The 24,545-nt window shown below is 42.7% G+C and overlaps 3 protein-coding genes across 3 annotated transcripts; 1 reads left to right on the plus strand and 2 right to left on the minus strand.

The window, feature by feature from the left end:
• Nucleotides 1-783: 783 nt before the first annotated feature.
• Nucleotides 784-8,893, plus strand: or60a1 (odorant receptor, family 60, subfamily A, member 1). Its single transcript, XM_029255862.1, has 2 exons — nt 784-1,701; nt 8,636-8,893. The coding sequence occupies exons 1-2, from the start codon at nt 784-786 to the stop codon at nt 8,891-8,893; spliced, it is 1,176 nt and encodes a 391-aa protein (XP_029111695.1).
• An 8,772-nt stretch (nt 8,894-17,665) lies between these two features.
• On the minus strand, nt 17,666-18,592 carry LOC114911694 (olfactory receptor 52K2-like). The gene has a single exon (XM_029255863.1). The coding sequence runs from the start codon at nt 18,590-18,592 to the stop codon at nt 17,666-17,668; it is 927 nt and encodes a 308-aa protein (XP_029111696.1).
• A 3,253-nt stretch (nt 18,593-21,845) lies between these two features.
• LOC114911695 (olfactory receptor 52K2-like) lies at nt 21,846-22,772 on the minus strand. The gene has a single exon (XM_029255864.1). It carries the CDS (start codon nt 22,770-22,772, stop codon nt 21,846-21,848), a length of 927 nt encoding a protein of 308 aa, XP_029111697.1.
• Nucleotides 22,773-24,545: the final 1,773 nt, after the last annotated feature.

Genomic DNA, 24,545 nt, shown 5'->3' on the forward strand with positions numbered 1-24,545 from the left:
ACAGTTTTTACCCCACTGCTGTAAGAATACACAGCACTAACTGATGTGCTACCTTTAGTAACTAGAGTTGGACTGCTCCACCCAAGAACATTGGTAAATTACACTGTGACTTTAAGCATTCTCATTCTCATTCTCTTGTTCTGAGTTCTCTGGCTATCAACTGGTACTATTGTTACTACTGTTACCATTATTTATTGCCATTGCTGTTGCACTATTCACTGTCATTGTCATTGTTTTGTTTGTGCAGTATTTCTATTGTCTCTGTCTTTGTCCATAGTCTGTGGAGAAGCATTCAGGAAGAATTTAATGATACATGTACATGGTTCTTGTATCTATGACAGTAAACTTGAAACTTGAACTTGACACTTCATCTCATTTGGAAAGCATGAATGTGAGACTATACTGTATAATTAAGCCATTGAGGAGTGCTGTCCCTTGATGGTTTCAGTGGATGCACTGCCCCCCAACACCCACTGACATGGGAAGAAAGATAAAAGCAGATCTGTCTGTCAGTGGCTTCACACTGCTTCATGATCAAGTCAGTCACTGCCAGGCAAGCGTGTATCTTTCCAATAAAATATCCACAGTTTTGGTCAGTTTTGCACTTAAAAGTCCCCTTAAATAAAAAAGAGATGAACATATTCAGCTATTACTTCATGCTGCGCAAGAAGTTATTTTGAATTAATGTACCATGTGTGTTATTCTGCATGCATATCTTTTCAAATGTGGATGTATGTTTTAGGTTGATTTGTGAAGGATTTCACTTTTCAAAGTTTTTTGACAATGAACCAGTCCTCTATGAATGCTATATTGATATTTACTGCATATGGACCTCCTAGTGCAGTCAACACTTTTTTTTTCATTTTAACCTTTTTGGTCTACCTTATCACAATTTTGGCTAATCTTTTTCTTGCACTTGTCATCATTATGGAACCAAGCCTTCAGAAGCCCATGTATGTTTTTATGCTTCACTTGGCAATAAATGGAGTAATTGGAAGCACAAGCGTTTGTCCAAAAATTATGGATCTTTTAATCTCGAGCACAAAAGAGAGCTCCTATGAAGGCTGTCTTGGGCAGGTGTTTTTTATTAATTTCTATGCATCTAGTGCATATGCAATTTTAACTGCAATGGCCTATGACAGGTATGTTTCTATCTGTAAACCCCTACAGTATCACACCATCATGACTTCTGGCAAAGTGAAACAGCTAGTTTTTGTGATTTATTTCTTTCCCATAACTGCTTTGTCCACTCAAGTGTACCTCACTTCAAAGCTCCCTTTGTGCAAGAACAATATTAACAAGCTGTTTTGTGATAATTTAGCAATTGTTAACCTGTCTTGTGTTAAAAGTAACCTGGGAAATATTTTTGGTATATTCATAATTATTTTTCTTGTCGTTCTTCCATTAATCCTGGTTGTGATCTCCTACATCAAAATACTTGCTGTGTGCTTGAAAACCTCAAAAGATGCACAAAAGAAAGCCTTAAGCACATGCACACCCCACTTAATCACATTTGTTAACTTCTCCATTGCATCACTTTTTTCTGTCATCTATAATCGATTCAATGATTATATTCCAAGCCATGTTAATTTTTTTATGTCTTTACATTTCATCCTACTACCCCCACTTTTGCATCCTTTAATATATGGGATCAGGACCCTTGAAATTAGGAAGTGTATTGCAAAAATACTTAGGAAAAGAGTATTTACTGATTCATTACCAATTGTTCTTGTGAATAGCAGGTCTTAGATCACACCTACAAAGTGTTTTGATAAGTGATGAGATGAGAGAATCAGAATTTGTTAATTCCAGGATATAGTATCATTATTATATTTGGACTTTTTATTTCCATCCAGAGGGAGATTTTTTGCTTCTTTTTGCAGCTACTGTAGGTGTCTTCCAGGAATCACATAGTGTGAATCAGAGGCAGATATGGCCAGAATGCAATCATTATGAATATGATCACAGATTAGTTTCAAAGGATTTAAGTGTTTTACTTTCCAGGATTTATTTTGCACGCATAAACTGTATGAGTGAAAGAAAGTGCTCAGGTTAGAACATTAAACATGCCATGTAGTGTGCTTTGTTTGCATTTTGTCTTTCACTTTAGCACCACATAACCAACTTGTATTTTTCTGAAATTTTCATGTTGAACATCAAAGTTAATTAAGAGAAATATCGGAGTATTTTGTTCAAAAATACAGATATGTACTGTGTATGAGCATTTTTATGAATTACTCAGGTCATAATATTATATTGGTGGATTTACTGAAGCAAAGTCTGTAAATGCTGTGAATTATAGTTTTGTGCATTTTTTTATTTGGTGCATAATGGTCTGATGCAAAAACAGTAAGGAAATTGCCACAAACAAAGAAATTAATTAATTATTTGTGCCCACAATAGTTTTATATGTTTATGGACTCAAGAAACCCAAACAATACGTTTAAGATATTTTAATCACTGAAGACCTTAGAATAATTTTTATCTAGAAAACAGAATTAGTTTTCTTTTTCTCTCAATTTGACTAATTATCAAAGGTCACCTGAAAATCTGTGAGAAGTTCTATTAGTTTGATCTGAGCTTTGAAACGACTGCAGTTTGAATTTTAAGCTTTGACCTTGAACCATCATTTTAGGTGAGTGGAATAAATGTATTTGACCTATTAAAAATAAGTTTAATTTACTGGTATCTTCTTTCCTGCTTCATTTCTTCTTCACACTGAGTGGCACTATCGATTGTAAATATTAACACCAAAACCTATGATAATTAAGGACACGTGGTTTTCATTCACTTATTTATACAGCAGAGCAATGAAGACACTCATTTACACAAACACACACTATGAGCCATTCAGATTCCACAGTTCACCTGAAACACATATTTGTGTTGTGGGAGGAAACCTATGCAAACATATGGAGAACAGGCAAAGTCCACACAGGCAGGATTCCAAATTCAAACTCAAATACAAACACTATGCCTCAGTGAAGCATCAGCATTCCCTGCTGTGCCACTGTGCTATGAACATGCCTGGTCCTCCTGTTATTAATGAGAAACATTGCAAACCGAATTTCTCTGGTGAAAATCCATTTCATTTAAATAAAAGGAAAATTTGAAAACCCTTTCTTCTCAGCATCCCCAAATATGTCTCCTGTGAAATTCACAAAATATGAAATTCATTTGTCCCTCCGCGAACCGCCACCTTAACATGGTAGAGGGGTTTGAGTGCCTGAATGACCTCAGGAGCTATGTTGCCTGGGGCTATATGCCCCTGGTAGAGTCTCCCATGGCAAACAGGTCCTGGGTGACAGATGAGACAAAGCGCGGTTCAAAACCCCCTTATGAGTATAAAATCAAGGTTCTCATTCACCCTGCCCGGTATGGGGTCACTGGGGCCCCACCCTGGAGCCAGGCCTGGGGGAGGGGCTTGCATGCAAGCATCTGGTGGCCAGGTCTACGCCCACGGGGCCTGGCCGGGCTCAGCCCGAAGCCAAGACGTGGAGCCACTCTTCGGTAGGCTCACCACCTGCTGGAGAGGCCGTAAGGGGCCGGTGCGTTGTGATTTGGGCGGTGGTCGGGGCCAAGTGCCCGGCCGACCCAAACCTCGGGCGCCAACTCTGGCTTTTGGGACATGGAATGTCACTTCACTGGCGGGGAAGGAGCCTGAGCTAGTGCAGGAGATTGAGAGATACCGTCTAGATATAGTCGGGCTCACTTCCACTGACAGCTTAAGTTCTGGAACCACTCTTCTCGACCAGGGGTGGACTCTCCACTATTCTGGCGTTGCCCAGGGTGAGAGGCGGCAGGCAGGTGTAGGCTTATTAATAGCCCCCCAGTTCAGCCGCCATGTGTTGGAGTCTACCCCGGTGAATGAGAGGGTCGTCTCCCTGCGCCTTCGGGTCAGGGAACGGTCTCTCACTGTCGTTTGTGCGTATGCGCCTAGTGGCAGTGCAGAGTACCCGGCCTTTTTGGAGTCCCTGGAGGGACGTTTGGCGGAGGCCCCTGTCAGAGAGGTCTTCAACTCCCATCTCCGACAGAACTTCCCCAAATCCCCGAACATGGTGGTGGACACCGGAGGTAAGGGATGCTGTCAAGCTGAAGAAGGAGTTCGATCGGGCCTGGCTGGCTCCTGAAGCAGCTGATGGGTACCGGCGGGCCAGATGGAACGCGGCTCTGGCAGTCGCCGCGGCAAAAACTCGGGCCTGGGAGGAGTTCGGTGAGGCCATGGAGGAAGGGGGAAGCGGTGTTCCGCCAACACTGTTTACAGTGGAAGTGGTGCGCTGCTGACCTCAACTGAGGGTGTCCTCAGGCGGTGGAAGGAGTACTTTGAAGATCTCCTCAATCCCTCCGACACGCCTTCCGTAGAGGAAGCTGGAAGTTTCTCAAGTCTCTGGATGTTGTGGGGCTGTCTTGGCTGACATGCCTCTGCAGCATTGCGTGGCGCTTGGGAACGGTGCCTCTGGACTGGCAGACTGGGGTGGTGGTCCCTCTTTTCAAGAAGGGGGACCGGAGATTGTGTTCCAACTATAGGGGGATCACACTCCTTAGCCTCCCTGGGAAAGTCTATGCCGGAGTACTGGAGAGGAGAATCCGACCGATAGTCGAACCTCGGATTCAGGAGGAGCAATGCGGTTTTCGTCCTGGCCGTGGAACACTGGACCAGCTCTATACCCTCACTAGGGTGTTGGAGGGTTCATGGGAGTTTGCCCAACCAGTCCATATGTGTTTTATGGACCCGGAGAAGGCATTCGACCGTGTCCCTCATGGCATCCTGTGGGAGGTACTTCGGGATTATAGGGTTCGGGGCTGTTGCCGGTGCATGTTGGACTCCGCCAGGGCTGCCCTTTGTCACCGATTCTGTTCATTATCTTCATGGACAGAATTTCTAGGCCCAGCCAGGGAATGGAGGGTGTCTATTTTCGTGGCCGCAGGATCTCGTCTCTGCTTTTTGCAGACGATGTGGTCCTGTTGGCTTCATCGAATCAAGACTTACAGCGTGCACTGGAGAGGTTTGCAGCCGCGTGCGAAGCGGCGGGGATGAGAATCAGCACCTTCAAATCGAGGCCATGGTTCTCAGTCGGAAAAAGGTGGATTGCCCCCTCCGGGTTAGGGGGGAGTTGCTCCCTCAAGTGGAGGAGTTTAAGTATCTCGGGGTCTTGTTCACGAGTGAGGGAAAAATGGAGTGGCAGGTTAACAGACGGATCGGTGCGGCGTCCACAGTAATGCGGTCATTGTACCGGTCTGTTGTGGTGAAGAAGGAGCTGAGTCGTAAGGCGAAGCTCTCAATTTACTGGTCGATCTACGTTCCTACCCTCACCTGTGGTCATGAACTCTGGATCACGACTGAAAGAATGAGATCGCGGATACAAGCGGCAGAAATGAGTTTCCTCCGCAGAGTGGCTGGGCGCACCCTTAGGGATAGGGTGAGGAGCTCAGTCACCCGGGAGGAGCTCGGAGTAGAGCCGCTGCTCCTCCGCATGAAGAGGAGCCAGTTGAGGTGGCTCGGGCATCTGTTCCAGATGCCTCCTGGATGCCTCCCTGGGGAGGTGTTCCAGGCTTGTCCCACTGGGAGGAGGCCTCGGGGCAGACCCAGGACACATTGGAGAGACTACGTCTCCCAGCTGGCCTGGGAACGCCTTGGGGTTCCCCCAGAGGAACTGGAGGAGGTGTGCGGGGAGAGGGAAGTCTGGGGGGCTCTGCTCGGACTACTGCCCCCGCGACCCGGTCCCGGATAAGCGGAGGAAGATGATGATGATGATATTCATTTGCAGTATGGGAGGTTCCATATAAAACTGTGCCTTAAAAACTTTGTATCACAATGACAGACTCAAAAGTTAAGTCATGAAATGGATAAGCAAAGTATAAATTTTAACCCATTTATTCCATTCCAGTAACCACTTGTGCAGTGCAGGGTCATCATTGTCTGGACCCTATCCTGGAAGTATAGGGCATGACATGAAGCAGGATACAGCTTAGACAGAATTTCAGTAATGTCCAGGACAATCACACACATTCTCAATCTCTCACGCATACACATTCTGAAGGACATTTAGAGTCACCAGTCCACCTGAAACACACCTCTTTGGGCTCTGAAAGAAACCAGGGCATTTGGAGGAAAGAAGCACAGTAGAACATGGAAACAAAGAAACTGCTTGACTTAGAAAGCCACAGGTCACTTGAATAAAGATTGCTTTAATCCACTGGAAGTATTGAATATGGTGCGTGACACACCTCAGCATACATAACCAATCGGCGGGGTAGCGGGTTGGGGGGGCAAACTTTTTCTGGAAAAGTTTCACAATGAATCGGGGGGAATAGATACCATATTGATATTTACTGCATATGGACCTCCTGGCCCTCTCGTCCACATGCTTTTCACTCTTACCTTTTTTGGCTCACATTGTCATAATTTACGTAACTCTTTTTCTTGTGCTTGTCATTATTATGGAATCCAGCATTCACATACCCACGTAGATAACTGTGCTCCACTTGGCAAAAAATGGTGTAACTGGAAGCACAAGTACCTGCCCAGTAATACTGGGGCTTGTCATCTCAGTCAAGAAAGAGGGTTCTTCCGAGAGATGTCTACTCCAGGTATTTTTGATCAGTTTCTGTGCATCTTCTGCATATGCAGTTTTGACTGCAATGGCCTATGACAGGTATGTTTCCATCTGTAAACCCCTCTAGTATCACACCATCATTACTTCTGACAAAGTTAAAAAGCTGCTGGTTGTGGTTTATTTCTTGCACGTCACAACTATATCTGTTGAAGTGTACCTAACTCAGGGGGGTGTGGTGGCGCGATGGGTTGGACCGGGTCCTGCTCGCCAGTGGGTCTGGGGTTCGATTCCCACTTGGGGTGCCTTGCGACGGACTGGCGTCCCATCCTGGGTGTGTTCCCTCCCCCTCTGGTCTTATGCCTTGTGTTACCAGGTAGGCTCTGGTTCCCCATGACCCTGTATGGGAGAAGCGGTTCAGAAAATGTGTGTGTGTGTGTGTGTACCTAACTTCACTGCTTCTATTTTGCAAGAACAATATCAAAAAGTTGCTTTGTGAAAATCTGATGATTGTTAGCATGTCTTGTGTTAAAAATAGCTTGGGCAATATTTATGGTATATGTATAAATATTTGTGTTGCTGTTTTGCCATTATTCTTTGTAGTGATCTGTTATGTCAAAATAATTTTTGTGTGCTTAAAAACCTCAAAAGAGGTTTAAAAGAAAGCTTCAAGCACATGCAAACCCCTATTAATCACATTTGTCAACTTTTCCATTGCATCACCCTTCTCTGTCATCTACAATCGATCTAGTGATAATCTTCCAAGCCAAATTAACATATCTATGTGTTTACATGTCATCCTTATCCCACCTTTGTTGAGTCCTTTAATGTAGGTCTTCAGGACTCGTCAGACAAGGCACTGTATTACAAAAAAAAGAATCAAAGTTTGTGGGTTACATCTGAACATTTTCATGTATTTGAGTTTCTGGAACATACTAGGTACACAAAGGAAGAAATCGTGAATGTCTGGCTGCAGCTGTTCTATGTGTCCTCCTGGGATTAGCTTGCTTCAGTCGCCAAAGTGTGCCTCCAAAACACGTACAGGATTTAGTTTTTGGGTACACTTTTTGTTTTAAATACATTAGGTGTATGACCAAAACAAAATGCACGTGTAATATTTACTGGAATGTTTAGTATTGGAAATGTATGGTTTTTTTTAAGTTTCATATCTTTATAATTCCACATTGCTTCTATTTATTGTTTTGAATATGATTGTATAAATTGTAATATATAGACTGGTCACAAAGTCTTTATGAATTCTAAATTAACTTTATTACAAAGTGGCAGTATGCTGCCCTCCATTCTCTGCACAACTTTTAATATATTTTTTATTCTGTCAAATACACTGGTGTCTGTCACACTAAAGAACTGAAAAATAGATGGATAGGAACTTTGTGGCTATTCTGTACATATGTAAAATCCTCAAATTTAATTGTTGTTACATGTTATTGAAGGAGGGTGCAGTAGCGCAGTGAGTTTGACTAGGTCTTGCTCTCCGGGGGGTCTGGGGTTTGAGTCCCCCTTGGGGTGCCTTATGACAGACTGGTGTCCCTTCCCCCTCCAGCCTTATGCCCTGTGCTGCTAGGTTAGGCTCTGGCTCCCTGGGACCCTGCATGGGACAAGCGGTTTCAGGTGGTGTGTGTGTACTTCTTATTGCTCTGTTATTATTGCATTTTGCAGCTTTTTATCCTTTTTACCCTCAGTTTTTAACCTTTTTCATTGTAAAGTTAAATAGCAATACTGCTAGTTTTACTAATCTTTTTTCTTCACAAGTGTAAGCTACTGTAGATGTATGCTTTTTTCCATTTTTACCTTAGCATTAGGGTTGCATTACAAAACAGCCAGAAATGCAGAAAGCAAAAGGAGTATGTGTTTTCAGAAGTACAAAACGTTTTTTGAATAGTTTTAAAAAATTAATTGATTTACACTGAAAAATGGCTCATGGAAGTGTTTTTGTGTAGGAAAATAACAGAAAATACAAACAATACATTTATAGTTTTAATTGTTTCAGTGGTTTTCATTATAATTAATCCTTTCTGTCAGGACCCCCCGCCAGTGATCACTTAATGTAGATCTGACAGGAGAACCACTCAGTGGCTGACTACTCCCTCAAATTCCGGACCCTGGCAGAGCAAAGCGGCTGGAATGAGACATCCCTCCTGGTGAATTTTCGGCACGAGCTGAACCCTCGGATACAGGCCGAGCTCCAATACCAAGGAGAGGCACTGGAATCCATGCAGATCTACCCTCATCAGATGGTTGTCCCGGTAGAATACCAAGACCCCCAGGAGGTCTTCAGTAAAGAGCAGGCAGTGGTGCTGCCAGCACACAGACCCTGAGATTGCACCATTGACCTACTCTTGGGTACTACACCTCCCTGAGGACGGGTCTAACCCCTCTCACTACCAGAGCAGGAGGCAATGCAGTGGTACGTAACAGAGGCTTTAGCAGCTGGCATCATTGGACCTTCAACCTCTCCAGCCTCTGCTGGGTTCTTTTTTATTAGCAAGAAGGATGGGGGCCTCCGTCCGTGTATTGATTATTGGGGTCTCAATAGCATCATGGTCAAGTATCCCCATCTCTTACCCTTGATCACCACGGCGCTTGAACAAATGTATGGGGCGCAGATATTTAGCAAACTGGATCTCCACAGTGCATACAACCTGGTTCGGATCCGGGAGAGGAACAAATGGAAGACAGCCTTCAGCACCACCCTAGGCCACTATGAGTACCTCGTGATGCCTTTCGACCTAGCTAACGCACCCAGTGTGTTTCAGGCTTTCGTGAACCATCCACTGGGGGACCTGGTGAACAACGGTGTTCTCATGTACCTGGATGACATTCTAATCTATTCCAGGTCCAATAAAACATTGCGCAAGTAAGAGAAGACTTCCAACAACTGCTTAGCCTTCACCTGTTTGGGAAAGCAGAAAAATGTGTGTTCCACTAAGAGCAGATAACCTTCCTTGGCCATGAGAGAGAGGCCATGGATTCAGGGAAGGTGCAAGCAGTAACAGAATAGACCCATCCGAGGACAGTGAGGGCCTTGCAGAGATTTTTGGAGTTTGCTAACTTCTACAGGTGGCTTATCAGGGGCTACAGTTCTGTCACCGCACCGCTCTTTGCTCTCACCGCAGGTAAGAGTACCCGCCTCACCTCGTGTTTCATCTCTATGGCCTACTTGAGGACATCGCTTCAGACAGAGGGCCCCAGTTCACCTCCCATGTGTGGAAAGCCTTTTGGTGAAAGCTGGGGATTTCAGTGATTCTTACGTTGGGCTATCACCCTCAGGCTAACAGGCAAGTAGGGTGACTTTAACAAGACATCCGTCGCCTTTTGGGTAGCTATTGCGGCTATAAACAACATCAGTGGACTCGGTACTTGCCCCGGCCGAAGATTCACACAACACATTGACCCACACAACCGTTTGGCTTTCACCTTTCCAGTGTGTCCTGGGATATCAACCCCGATTATTCCCTCGGCATCCCAACTTGAGCGACATGCCTGCAGTGGATGTTTGGTATAAGGAGAGTGCAAAGACCTGGCGAGCAGTCTGAGACAATCTCCTAAGATGCACCCTTAGGTACACGCAACAAATAGACCGACACCAGCATTTGCTCTCTATTGTGCCAGATCAAAGAGCATAGCTGTCCACTAAGGATTTCCGACTAGAGCTGCCCGCCTGGCTTGACAGGGATTCAGATTCCTCGCCGATTGGAGATACTCCAAATTCTTATGGTCTGTGAGAACTACGAAGGGAAGCTTGGCTCCCTCTAGCCAGTGCCTCCATTCTTCTAGAGCCAGTTTAACGGCCAGGAGCTCCCGATTTCCTATGTCGTAATGTCGTTCTGCCAGGGACATTTTCTTGGAGAAAACTGCACAAGGAAATAACCTTGGCAGGACTTCATGGCATTGGGACAGGACAGCCCCTACGCCTGTCTCTGACACATCTACTTTCACTAGGAATGCTAACTCGGGGTCTGGGTGGTGGAGGATAGGGGCAGAAGCAAAACAGGTCATAAGGGCAACGAAAGAACGTTGTGCCTCCGGGGTTCAGGAAAGTTTTGTTGATTTGTGAGTGGTCAGAGCTGTTAAAGGGGCAGCTATGGCACTGAAGTCCCAAATAAACTGGCGATAGAAATTGGAGAAGCTCAGGAACCTTTGTAAGGCCTTCACAGTGGTGGGACGAGGCCACTGGAGGAATGTTTGTACCTTACCTGGGTCCATAGTGATTCCGTCCTCGTGCAGTATGTACCCCAAGAAGGCTACCTGTGTCTGGTGGAATTGACATCTTTCCGCCTTAACAAAGAGACGATGTTGTAGTAACCGCTGCAGGACCTGCCGCACCAGGATCACATGCTGCTCAAGAGTTGAGGAGTAAATAAGGATGTCGTCCAGGTACACCAAAACACTGTGGTTGATGAGTTCTCCTAAGACATGGTTTACAAAGGCCTGGAAGACACTAGGGGCATTAGCAAGACCGAAAGGCATGACCAGGTATTCGTAATGGCCCATGGTGGTGCTAAAGGCAGCCTTCCATTAATCTCCCTCCCTGATTCGGATGAGATTATGTACACTTTGCAGGTCTAGCTTCGTGAACCACCTTGTGTGGTGTATGTGTTCAAGTGCGGCTGTGATTAAAGGAAGGGGGTAAGGATATCTGATGGTGATCCAATTAAGACCACGGGAGTCGATGCATGGACGGAGGCCCCCATCTTTCTTCTCAATGAAGAAGAAGCCGGCAGCAGCTGGAGAGGTGGAAGGGCAGATGATACCTGTGGCAAGGCCTCCGTGATGTACTGCTGCATGGCTTGTTGTTCAGGCAGGGAAAGAGGGTAGATCCGTCCCCGGGGGGGTGTTGTCCCAGGCAGAAGGTCGATGGCACAATCCCAGGGTCGGTTAGGGGGAAGCACCGCGGCTTGCTCTTTACTGAAGACTTCGGCCAGGTCTCGATATTCAGAGGTGATGTCCGCCTGCAGTGGAGACTCAGAGCCCTCTATAGATGTAGCTCTGCAGGGTAACCACAAGCATTTGGCCTCACACTGGGGGCCTCATGACACTAACTCTCCAGTACTCCATTTGAAAACAGGATCGTGGAAGGATAGCCAGGGAAAACCCAAGATCACCGGGGTCTCGGGCAAAGCAACTAAGTAGAATTGCATCCGCTCCTTATGGCATAGCCCCACGGTCAGATGCACAGCTTCTGTCTGGGTATCAACAAAACCTTTCCCTAAGGGTTGCCCATCTAAGGTGCTAACCCTCAAGTGAACCTTGCACGGTTGCTGGGGTACTTGATGGGTATTAGCAAACTTAATGTCCATGAAACACCCAGCTGCTCCTGAGTCTACCAGAGTTTGAGTTTATATTGTACTTTTTCCGCAAGACAGGACCACTGGAACCAGAAGGCGATTGCAGTGAAGAGTGCCACTTACCGGCGTTTCGGGGCGGTTCGGGCACTCACGTAGGACATGACCAGGATTCCCACAATAGAGGCAGAGCCGGTCCTTGAGTCGGCGCTGTCACTCGGCGGGTGTGAGGCGGCCGTGCCCAACCAGCAGGGAGGCAGGTCGGTCCTGCGGTGTCGGGGTCATCTGAATGTCTGGGTCACGATCCTGGGCGAGAGTGTCCAGCATAACAGCTGTGTGGACAAAGCTGTCAAGCGTCCAGTTTTCTCTCCGAAAAGCTAATTCCTTCCGAAGCCTGGGCGCCAACCCACTCCTAAAACAGGCTATCTGTGCCTTTTGGTCCCAACCACAGCGTTTGGTGAGGATCCGGAAGTCGATCGCATAGTCAGCCACGGAGCGGTCTCCTTGTTGTAGGTTCATGAGGCGTTTGCTGGTGTCCTGGTCGAAATGCGAGAGCCCGAAAACTGCCTGGAAGTGGCTCTTGAATTCATTATAGGTTAGTGCGGAACAGCGCCCACAAGTGACGGTTGTCCATTCCAGAGCCCAACCCCTGAGAAGGGAGACAAGGTATGTAATTCAGCTCAGGGAGGAGTGGTATAGCCGGGGCCGGCTCGCAAAGATGAGTTCACATTGTAGCAAAAACCCCGTGCAGCGGGTAGGGGTGCCATCATACCTTGCAGGGGTTTCCAGCCGCTGTTCTTGTTCGGGCTCTGGTGCAGGAAGGGCAGAGAGGGGTGCGTCCTGCACGCGCTCGGTACGCGAGGTCATACCTTTGGAGCGCAGTGCTTCGATCAGAGTCTGAACAGAGTTTTGCAGGCACTTAAGTGCCTGCTCATGCACACCCAGCAACACTCCCTGTGAGGCGGTTGCGTGCTGGACGCACTCTGTCTCCACTGGGTCCGAATGTAAGGTGGAACCTTCCGTCATGGTGTCCTCCGGAAGCGGAAGCGCCGGACCCAATTGCGGAGCACAGGAAGGCTTCTCAGAGGGAAATCCGAAAGACATTGTCGAATAAACAGGCAGTGGTCGCCGAGGTGCAAGCGTAGTCACAAGGGAGGATCTGAGAATCGTTGTCGAGGATACAGGCAATGAGCCGATGCAAACCAGGAAGAGGTAGATATCTAGGAAAGGGGACCAGGAACTAAGGCGAGGACAAGTATGAGGACAGGGAGAGGGACGGGGACGGGGAATTGAGGAATCGAGGAAGACAGGAACTAAGGTAAGTCACGCAAGCAAGAGAGCTAAACTGAACTAGGTTCCGCATATGCCTGGGCTCCAAGTTCCCCCTTTATATGATTGCCCTGTGAGCTGCCACAGGTGTTCCTTTTTGTGATGAAGCAGAGGGCGTGACACAGAGATTCTTTACTTCTTTCTAGGCCATGGGGCCCTTTCAGAATACAATTACAGCTAACAATTTCTTTTAGAACACTGTTCATAAATAAATCTGGAGAAAATATTGTACTATTTATTGTTCTGGAAACTGAATACCTTCAGATAGAAGCATATCGGAAGTACTAGTAGTGTAGTGATATTTTAATTTAGTTTCGTTTGACAGTGGTGTTTTCGAAATAAAATTGTGATTTCACAGACCTCTCTCCATTGAAATATTTGAACAATGGGCCCCAGATTAAGAAACCCTGAACTGAGGTACACTCAGCTGTCATATTACAGGTCCCTTTATAATGGAGAGCCATTATAGGGGCTTATCAAAATATGTATCCATATTTCAAACAGTTAGACTTAATTTTCAGTCCAACAGCCTTTTGCTTAATTACATAGCTATTTTACCTCCACAGTCGGAATTTTATTCTGTAAAATGTCTTATATCAGACAGTTGTTTTTTGACAGATATACAAAGTTGATATCTCTATCCACGACCACAACCACCTATTAGATTCAATAGTGTTGGAACTTCTCGTTAATTTAATTGATGGTTTTTTCATAAGTGATTTCTTATGCTATTTGCAATGATGTCTTGTTTATACAGTTATGTAAATACAAGTGTGTGTGTGTAAATACCATTGTATATAGTACAGTATCAGTATAATGATAGTAATTTTGAAACTGTACGATTTTCAAAATTATTAGTGATACTGTTTTTACTTAAAAGTGTGTGGAGTAAAATTTTCTATATATGTTTCATTGTGAGATCTATGTTAGAAGAACGTTGATTATACTATCAAAATGTTTCGGTTGACAAATTAAGTACATTTCTATTAATTTATAAAAATCCAGTCTAATCATGTAATATATTGTGCAATATGGGGGGTATAACAGGGTTACACAATCATGTTTCTTTATGAGCATAAGTAAAACAATAATTAAGATCACGGCTGTATTTTCCTTGGTATTGGAGTCTTTTTCTAGCCTGTGTTATGAATAAAATGACACTATACTGCGAGAGCAAAGGGTGCTTTTTAGCCCATACTAAAAGCTCATAGAGAAGTTAAAAATGCATGAAATAACAAAAATATGATTAAGGTAGCCATCCTGGGTGTGTCCCCTCCCCCTCCGGCCTTACGCCCTGTGTTACAGGGTAGGCTCCGGTTTCCCGTGACCCCGTATGGGACAAGCGGTTCTGAAAATGTGTGTGTGTGTGTGTGTGTGTGTGTGTGTGTGTGTGATTAAGGTAGAGTGACAGAACAGTGTTGAGAACTTCACGGGTGATTCAGAATTAATAGACAGCATTGCCATTCTGTTTGTGAGGAGACTATCATATAATTTATTTCTCCAATATACAGAAATAACTTGCAGCTTTGTAATTTGTACAGCGCAAAATTTATAATGAAAGAAGATATTCAAAGAAATACCCACAGAATTCTTTTCTGGATTATCACTTAGATAAGCATGTTCTTCCTGTGTCTGTGTGTTTTCTCCAGGTGCTCTGGTTTCTTCTTGCAGTTCAAAGACAAGCTTTCAGGTGAATTAGTGACTCTGATTTGCCCACAGCATATGTGTGTGAGTGTGTGTGCTTTACTGGTATATGGATGGGTTACTCATTTTAAGTAGTGTATCTAGCATTGTAAGCCAAATAGGGTGAAAACGGTGTGAGCTGACAACACTACATAGTGTTCTTTGCAAATCACTTTGCAGAAAAGCATATGATAAATGAATATGTTAATAAGGAAAAAAGTATGAAATGTCTGCAACATGCAGAATAGTAAAACCCGTAAGAACAAATATGTAGCAGCAATAGATCTGTGGATAAATAGTATAAGGCTATGAGCACACATACCATACAGACCTAAGGTGAACACATACACATTTGCAAAGTTATGATTAAAGCATAACAAATGTGGTCACAGGAAAAGTGAGTGCCTGTAGAAGGGAGGAGGCATTTCAGTCGGTGAGTCATTTGGGATAATGGGAGCTCTCTGCTGTAGTGTCCTCCCTGTAAGGAGCTGCAATGGCAGCACTGACAAAACCTGGCTAACTTGCTACCCAGCAAATCCTTCCATATCGTGTTCTGTCTGCTGCTGTCCAGGGTGCTGAAAGCTGTTTCAGTGTTTAACAGCATGGCAATGGGCCAGTAAAATATTTCTGAATCATTATTGCAGTAAAGGCTATTGATAGTGACAATGAAGACACCTGACTGCTCTCCTAGTGAAATGTATTTATTAGTACCCAAGGCAGTAGGGGAAACAGCCGGAAAGAAGATTTAAAAAATGGAAATCGTGCTCTTTCAACGTTAGGAATTGTTCTGAACGAATTCATTTTAAACAGAGAAGCCAGGACTGAAGCAAACCCTAAATTAAGTTTTTTTTTTTTTTTTTAAGGTGTGCTCATTTTAAAGACAGCAACCAGGATTCCAACCTGGGCCACCTTTACTGTAAGTGAGAACTGAAATGTGCTACATAGCAAAATCCTGCTCCATCAATGAAACTGATGGTCAAAGTCAGCCTTACCAAGAATGAAGCTGGCACCTGTCCATTAGGGGTGCATGTCTCCTGCTTTCCTGTTAGTAACAAATCCATATAGCTGAAACATAAAACTCACCCATTGTAAAGGAACGTGCAAAACTCTGTCAGATATGAAGTCAAGTAGGACCATAGCTTTTAACTGGTGCTATCTAATGTGTGATGACACTTCCAATATGCAGATACCAGAGAGACTGCTTCAATTATCCACCATCTCACACAGCAGCTTGGGTAGTCTTCTCCATTACCTAGGGCAATTTTAACTATATCTTGACACAGAACACAAAGGAAAGCCGCATTCTTTACAAATCTATGAGATCTGAGGTAGGATCATGCCCGACTGGGTCAGTTCACTTTTTTCCTTGTATAATACACACACGCACACGCACAGAATTACTACAGAAACTGAAAAATGGTCAAAGAACTCGATGAACTTCAGAAAGCCCTTTTGATTTAATTTGATCTGTCTGACTTATCTGAGAGGACCTGCTTAAAATTTTTACAGGAGAGCATATTGAAAATTGAATTACAGTGACAATTTATTTATGCATACTTTTTCCCCAGGAAAAACATTTTGCTGAAAAAAGTTGCTCGATTGAATTTTGAGATTTTGTAGAGCTGTAATACTTTGAATATGAGTATTACTGTCACAGTTTAATTTATTTATTTATGTACAGATGCAAAGCTTTACATTTTTTAATAAGTTACAGCTGATGAAGAACTGTGTGAAGTATCAAAAATGTTAAATTATCTTTTGGACCAATATCACAGGGATGTGTAGAAAACAATAACAGATTTAGTCTTTAATGTACAGTGTTTAGAAATGATCACAGTGAGCAAAAGTTTTAAAACTGATTCAAAAATTCTATTACATATTTTAACCATTACTAGTTATGGACCATGATGATTGCAGAAAGTGAACTCTCACAGCTTCTTCTGTGACTAAATCCTGTACCAATCCATGCATCCATATTCACCCATCTGTACTCAGTGTTTCTGTTCTGTATCATTCCAAGGACATGTTAAAGACAAAGTGTCTTCACCCTGCAGTGTACTGGTGTCCTATCCAGCATGTACCAGGCCTTCTGCCTTGTGTGTCCTGGGAATGGTCACAGATAGATATGACTGAACTGAATGTGCGGTTTGCAAGGTACACCGGTGCTGACAGCTGAATTTATTTTAATTAATTTAATTTTTTTTTAGTCTAAAATTTACAGAAGTAAGAATAAGTAATCATGAAACCATACCTTATATGTGTTTCTTTGAAATAACTGGTCAGTGTCTTACCTAGAGCAATTTTTGAAAATGAGTTTTTTTGTAATGACTTGAATAAATACCATTATTTACATGTATTAATTTAGCTGATGCTTTTCTCCAAGCAACTTACAATGTTTAGGTTACAATTATTATAGTTATAAGCTTACAATTATTTTCCAATTTATACAACTCGGTAATTTTCTTAGAGCAATTATAGAGTAAGTACCTTGCTCAAAAGTAGTATAGCTGGAGATCAGAAGCAGCAGCTCTAACCACAGTGCTACCAGCTGTTTTGACTTAACCATCCACAGTAATGCAATTATTATTGTTGTTGTTGTTGTTATATAGTTAGTTACAGTATGTCTTTAATTTGTCCATTGTATAGGATAGTTCATTTATTCACTCCGGCAAAACTTCAAGGTGGGATCAAACCTCCAACCTTGGGGACAAGAGGCAGCAGCACTAACTACTTGCTACTAGCTCATATGATTTAACCATGCACAGTAATTCAATTATTAATATTGTTGTTCATTTACTCAGTGACAGGAAAAACTTTTAAAAATTGGACTCGTATGTTATGAACACTCAGTCCATAAATTACAGGGTTTAGCAAAGGAGAAAATATTAGGAAATAAAGAGATATGAACATGCGAAATTCGTAAGGTAAATAATTCATTTCAAACCGGCTCTGGATAATTTCAAAAATGCTTCCAACTAAAAAATTCACAAAAGCTAACAGGTGAGGAGCGCAAGTTGTTAGAGCTTTGAAACGAGATTCTTTCGAGGCGAGAATGCAGATTCTGACAATTTGTATATAGGAAAACAATATCATTGAGATTGGGAAAAGAACAAAAAAACTCACTGTGACCAGGCCAACAGCATTATGAACTGTAGTATCAAAACACGACAATCTAACTAGCATAAAATTTGCACAGTAAACTTTAGGAATAAACCTGCTACAAAAAGTGAGTTTAGTTGTAAGTATAATACACAGGCCAAAAGCAGTAAGGGGATAAGTCCAGGACAAGACGATCAGACCAATCACATTTTGCGTAGACACGAACATATGATAGTGTAACGGGCGACAAATTGCAATGTACCTATCATAGCTCATGACTGCTAATATACAGAACTCAATAAATCCATATGTGTGCAAACAGTAAATCTGTGCCAGACAGAGTCCCAGAGAGATTTCATGTGAGGGAGACATCAGCTGATAAAGAAGATAGGGGATTAAGGATGTGCTCCCATAAATTCCATTCACCGCAAGGTTACACACAAATATGTACATTGGATAATGCAGACTTTTCTGTGAATAAATCACACCAATGACAAGTAGGTTCAAACATAATATTAGGAGGTAAAGCAGAAGGAATACAGTGAAATAAAGATATTTCAGTTTTTCCATTTCTGTATATGCTACCAATATGAAGGAAGTCACAGCTGATATATTCTGCATATCCTCTCCCAGATGTACATGGAACACTGTAAAATAAGGAAGGTTGAATACTTATTTAATGTTTTTCTCATATGTAAGAAATACATTTTATTTTTCATTGCTGAATAAACTTTTCTGGGAAACTGGGATGATTTTCTTTTTTAACCATTCAAAGAAACAATGACAGAGTTCAAATACATGAAATAGAAATAGTGCAGAGTAAAAAATAGTTTACTACACTGGAAGATATTCTCCTTTAACCTCACATTGGATTGGATGGTAATGTATTCCTGTAGGGAAAATCATAATTACATAGCAATAGCGATAGTATTTAAACATGCTCTATGAAAATAAATTGAATTTAACACCATACTTGCACTGAAAGTAAAACTAGTATTATGAAAAGTGACATTACAGACCTGTCTTCAGAAGGCGAGTACTTTTAACTGTTACAATGGTTCTTTCAAAATCTCTTCCAGTAAGAATGAAATCACATGAAGTTATGTGCTTTTATGATGAAGTTCTCATCACATGATCATGAGCTGGATGGTGATGTCATCAAGATATGATGTTATTCTACAAAGTTTTTCAAACCTAATCTCATACTTGATGATGATGATGATGATGATGATGATGATGAAGTTGACAGCTGTAGGTGTAGTGTTTTTCATTTCTACATTATGCATACTATTTTAGATGGGGACTTCCTCACTCCACTAAATTCAGTGACTTGACTACTCAATGAATGGAATGGTACATAAGCTGAGTGTGAAATCCAGCTGGTTTTAGTGGCCAGTAACCTTCAGTCCACTCAGTGAAAACTTCATCAGCCCATAGGGAAAAGTCCCGGCTCTCCCGATTCCCTCTTCATTATTGGTCTTCATACTCAGGAGAGCAGGATTTTACAGACCAGTTTGCACCTGGAAGAAATGGCTGGGAGTCTGTTCAGGGCTTTCTGAAAAAAAAAAAAAAAAAACAAAAACTATGACAGAAGCAGGAATGATACATCAAAAACTTTATCGTTTATGTAAGAAACTCTGATATTTAACACCACATTGTAATTTTTACAGTCCTTTGTTTAACCCAGATGAAACATCACATTTCCTTGTGACTCTGAAAAGCTGACAGAAAAATACAAAAAAAAAAAATCACTTCACTGGTATTATAGTCACAGCACTCATGTTCCTCTCTTCTGTATTTGACATTTTTGGAGCATCATGATAAGGGAGTTCTGTTCTGTCAACCCTTGACGTTTTCTTCTTTTATCAAAACAAAAAACAAATAAAATAAAAGCACTGCTCCAATATCAAAAAAAGTTTCAAAGTAATATGAATTATGCTACCCTGTGATGGACTTGCACCCCATCCATCCATGTCACTCAGTGATTCTGGGAAAGTCTCCTGACCACCAAGGCCTTGATCAGGGCAAGGCGTTAATGAAGTGATGGACGAATTATGTTGTGCGCTGGTCACATGAGCGGGATGGACACTTAATGCTTTTGCATAAAGTAAGGCTGTTACTGCCATGGAGACCACAGAAGAAAATAAGGGCATTTCCTCTTTAACTTAAAGCATGAAGTTACTGAACTGGACAAATACCAGCAACAGAAATACTCCAAAAATTTAACTAAAGAACAGCTGACCAATCCAAAAGTGAAAAAAAAAATTTATAGTTAAATTAATATTGTACCATACTGTGACGAAGATGTGTTTGGTTTTTTTTTTCTCGTAACTTATTAATTCCTGTTTCTTTTTGAAAATTAACTGAGTTTTTTTTTTTCTGGCATTTAACAGTACTTACTGTACTACTTTCTCCCACTCACCTCCCCTGTGTCCCTTTGGTGTTCCACACAAAAGCAGAGTTAAACAGCCCCAAAGATGCTGTTGATGTTCTTGATCACTACTACTGGTCAGTCACCTAAGGTTTTACCATCAATTCCTAGGAGTCATATCATGTTCTGCAGTTTTCCGAAGAGTAAATTCTGAATTTGTAAAAGGCTTTACAGTTGCTGTATTTTATCTTGGAAATTGTCACGGTTAGGGATGGGAGACAGGAGGTAGGTGTTTTGGACCCAAGTGCGGGTGGGTTTATTCTGGATCCAAAAAACACAGAGGCAGACAAAATTGATGGTCTGGGACAGGCATTAGTCTTCTGGGGTGCAAACGTCATTTCTGGGGCAAGACAATTCTAAGTATTCGAGAAAGCAAGCAGAGGTTGAAAGCCAGGTGACCATAAGAACTAGGAACAGGGCATGAGGGACAAAGCACTGAATTGGCAAGCCAAGGTGTTGCAAGATTCTGCAACCTTGTGCTGGGATGATGCTGCCTTTATCCTTGGCCTTGATTACTGTCAAGTGCAGCAGCTTGGCTTGTGGGCATGACAGAAATGATGCTGCCTATACCCCACACACACACACACACACACACACACACACACACACACACACACACACACACACACAGTCTGAGCCGCTTGTCCCATACGGGGTCACAGGGAGCCGGAGCCTTGCCTGGCAACACAGGGCATGTGGCTGGAGGGGGAGGGGACACACCCAGGACAGGACACCAGTCTGTCACAAGGCACCCCAAGTGGGACTTGAACCCCAGACCCACCGGAAAGCATGACGAGGTCCAGCCCACTGCGCCATCGCACCCCCCACCTATACCCATGAACACAATATATTTTTGAGCTCTATATATTAATAAGGTTGTAGTGTAGTTGTTTCATTCTTGAATAAAAAATGATTTCTCAGCAGTCTTAAGCTTGAAAATGAAAACCATGAAATTAAAAAGGTCCACTGCAAACACTTAATAAATATGCCACAGCAAAAGCATCCAAAACATTAAAAATCAGTGATGAATTGTGTGCTTTTTAATAGCATAATTTTTTACCTATTCTGAGAGTTAAAGTAACATTTTAGGTATGTTTCTGTTAATTAAAAGATTAGATATTTTGAGAGTCATGTGGCATTTGTATGTCATTCAGTGCAAGTCTATATATATAAAAAAAAATCATTATGAAATCCTTAAAAGCATAAAAGTTTCCATAAATCAACAATACAATCTTTTCATGAAGCTCGGTGAACTTACTTCTTGGCGGTAAAAACTTTTAGAATCCGCACTTGTATGTTTTGAACACTTATTCCATATATTGTAGGGTTTAACAGAGGAGGAAATATCAAGAAATAAAGGGACATGAACATATGAGACCCATAAGGGAAATTACTCATGTTGTCACGATACAATCTTTTTTTGTCTATTTCATGAATCCCAGTTTATTTCTTAACAGGAAAAATTTTTAAAATCCGAACTCTTATATTTTGAACACTTATTCCATATGTTGTAGGGTTTAACAGAGGAGGAAATATCAAGATATAAAGGGACATGAACATACGAGACCCATAAGGGAAATTACTCATGTTGAACCTGCTTTGAATAACTTCAAAAAAGCACCCTGTAGAATAATTAACAAAAGCTAGTAAGTGAGGAGTGCATGTTTGCAGAGCTTTGAAACGAGAGTCCCTGGAGGCAAGCAGACAGACTCTGAGTATTTGTGCATAGGAAAACATTACCACCAAGAGCTGAGGAACAACTAAGAAAACAGTTGCAACCAGGCCAACAATACTATGAACTGAGGTATCAAAACATGACAGTCGAACTAATAGAAAATTGGCACAGTAAACTTCAGGTATGATCCTGCTGCAGAAAGTAAGCTTAGCTGTGAGTATAAAATACATTCCAAAAGCAATAAATGGATACATCCAGGACAAGGCAATAAGACCAATCACTTTTTGAGGAGACATGACAATGCGGTAGTGTAACGGGTGACAAATTGCAATGAACCTGTCATAGCCCATAACTGCTAAAATAGAGAACTCAACCATAGCATATGTGTGCAAACAGTAAATCTGTGCCAAACAGAGTCCCAGAGAGATTTCATATGAGTAAAACATCAGCTGACTAAGGAGGAAAGGGTTTAATATGGTGCTTCGATAGATTCCATTCACTGCAAGATTGCCTACAAAGATGTACATGGGTTCATGGAGACTTTTCTCAAAGTAAATTACACTAATGAGAAGTAGGTTTGTACATAATGTTAGGATGTAAAGCAGAAGGAATACTATGAAGTATAGGTATTTTTGATCTTCCATTTCCATGTATTCTATCAATTTGAAGGAGGTCACTGCTGATATGTTTTCCATTGTCTTCTGGTTGTATTAGGAACACCGTAAAAATGCAAGGGGCATGTGTTTTAATTTTTTTTTTTCTGAATTTATTGGTCATTAGAATTCTGCTAATCATTAAATATTAATGTCCTAATCATTAGAATAGAGGTCATTTTACACCACATACTACAGCTTTCAAAATTCTGGCACAATAAAATAAGCTGCAAAGCAGATGTTTTTTAAGAACAATTAACAGATTTTTCGTTAATATCCTTAAATTTTATTAAATGTTTTTCCTGGACTTGTTTTACATTATCACATCCATCTTCTGTTTAAATTTTATGAAATGTGAGGTACTTGTGGATTTTGGCATTTCCTTATAAAATGGAAAGTTATATTTAATTAACATTAAATAACAGAAGCACTGGTTTATTGGCACTCATAGGATGATCATGTAAAATTATCTTGAAATCACGTTTATGCTCCGAGACTGTCATTGTAGAAGTCATATAATAGGATACAGAATTTTGGAAAGGAAAGGCAGAAATCAGAAAAGAAAGGAAAGAGGGAGAGGAGAAATGCACAGCACACGTTTGCCCTCAACAGATCTGTGCATACACGGTGAACCAATTTGTTGTAGCTTACTCATCATGCCCTGTTTCATATATTTTCATCAGTCATCTTTTCAGCATTGAGGTGAAAAAATGAAAAATTTGAGATCTGTACCCTATTGGCCGCCTTAGCCTTGTAGAGGTAATTATAACACATGTTAGGGATATTATGGCACTCTCTTTTCAAACATGAATAAATTATTCTTGAAGATATTAATTTATCAGAGTGTCATGGTGTCCTCTGGAAAAAGAGCCGGACCCAATTGCGGAGCACAGGAACGCTTCTCAGAGGGAAATCCGAAAGACATTGTCGAGTAAACAGGCAGTGGTCACCGAGGCGCAAGCGTAGTCACAAGGGAGGATAAGAGAATCGCTGTCGAGGATACAGGCAATGAGTTGATGCAAACCAGGAAGACGTAGATATCTAGGAAAGGGGACCAGGCACTAAGGCGAGGATGAAGACAAGGACGGGGACGGGGAATTGAGGAAAACAGGAGCGAAGGTAAGTCACGCAAGCGAGAGAGCTAAGGCTGAACTAGGTTTCGCATTTGCCTGGGCTCCGAGTTCCCCCTTTATACGATTTCCCTGTGAGCCGCTGCAGGTGTTCCTTATTGCGATGAAGCGGAGGGCGTGACAGTCCCCCCTCCACCGCAGCGGCCTGGGGGACGACCTCGGGGCCTGGGTGCGGGACGGTCGGGATGGTCTATGTGGAAGAAGGCTATCAGCTCATGGTCTAAGATGTCCCGGGCTGGGACCCAAGACTGTTCTTCTTGTCCGTAACCCTCCCAGTTGACCAAGTTTTGGAGAACCCCTTCTCGATGACGAGAATCCAGGAGAGCTCGCACTGCATATGTCGGGGCATCTCCATCTTGCAGGGTGAGCTGCGGTGGTGTGTCGAGCTGGGGCTGGTGCAGGGAGACGGCGCAGGGTTTTAGGAAGGAGGCATGGAAGGTGGGATGTGCCCTTAGGTGCTGCAGCAGCTGGAGATGATACGACACGGGTGAGACTTGGCGAAGGACTTTGAAAGGGCCAATGTAGCTGGGGCTGAGCTTCTTTGACAGGTAGGCTCCCTGGAGGCCTCTCGTGTATAGCCAGACCCTCTGACCTGGTAAGAAGGAGAAAGGGCGTCGATGTTGGTCGGCCTGACGTTTGATCCAGGCCTGGCTGTAGAGGAGATGTTTCTGGATGTTCCGCCACA

The sequence above is a fragment of the Scleropages formosus genome, chromosome 10 (assembly GCF_900964775.1).
Source record: "Scleropages formosus chromosome 10, fSclFor1.1, whole genome shotgun sequence".
NCBI classification, from domain to species: Eukaryota; Metazoa; Chordata; class Actinopteri; order Osteoglossiformes; family Osteoglossidae; genus Scleropages; species Scleropages formosus.

Coding starts and splice junctions, on each gene's coding strand:
- or60a1 (XM_029255862.1), top strand. CDS start 784: ATGAACCAGTCCTCTATGAATGCTATATTGATATTTACTGCATATGGA. Junction 1,702..8,635: donor CAAAAATACTTAGGAAAAGA/GTATTTACTGAT, acceptor TAGATCTGACAG/GAGAACCACTCAGTGGCTGA.
- LOC114911694 (XM_029255863.1), bottom strand. CDS start 18,592: ATGCAGAATATATCAGCTGTGACTTCCTTCATATTGGTAGCATATACA.
- LOC114911695 (XM_029255864.1), bottom strand. CDS start 22,772: ATGGAAAACATATCAGCAGTGACCTCCTTCAAATTGATAGAATACATG.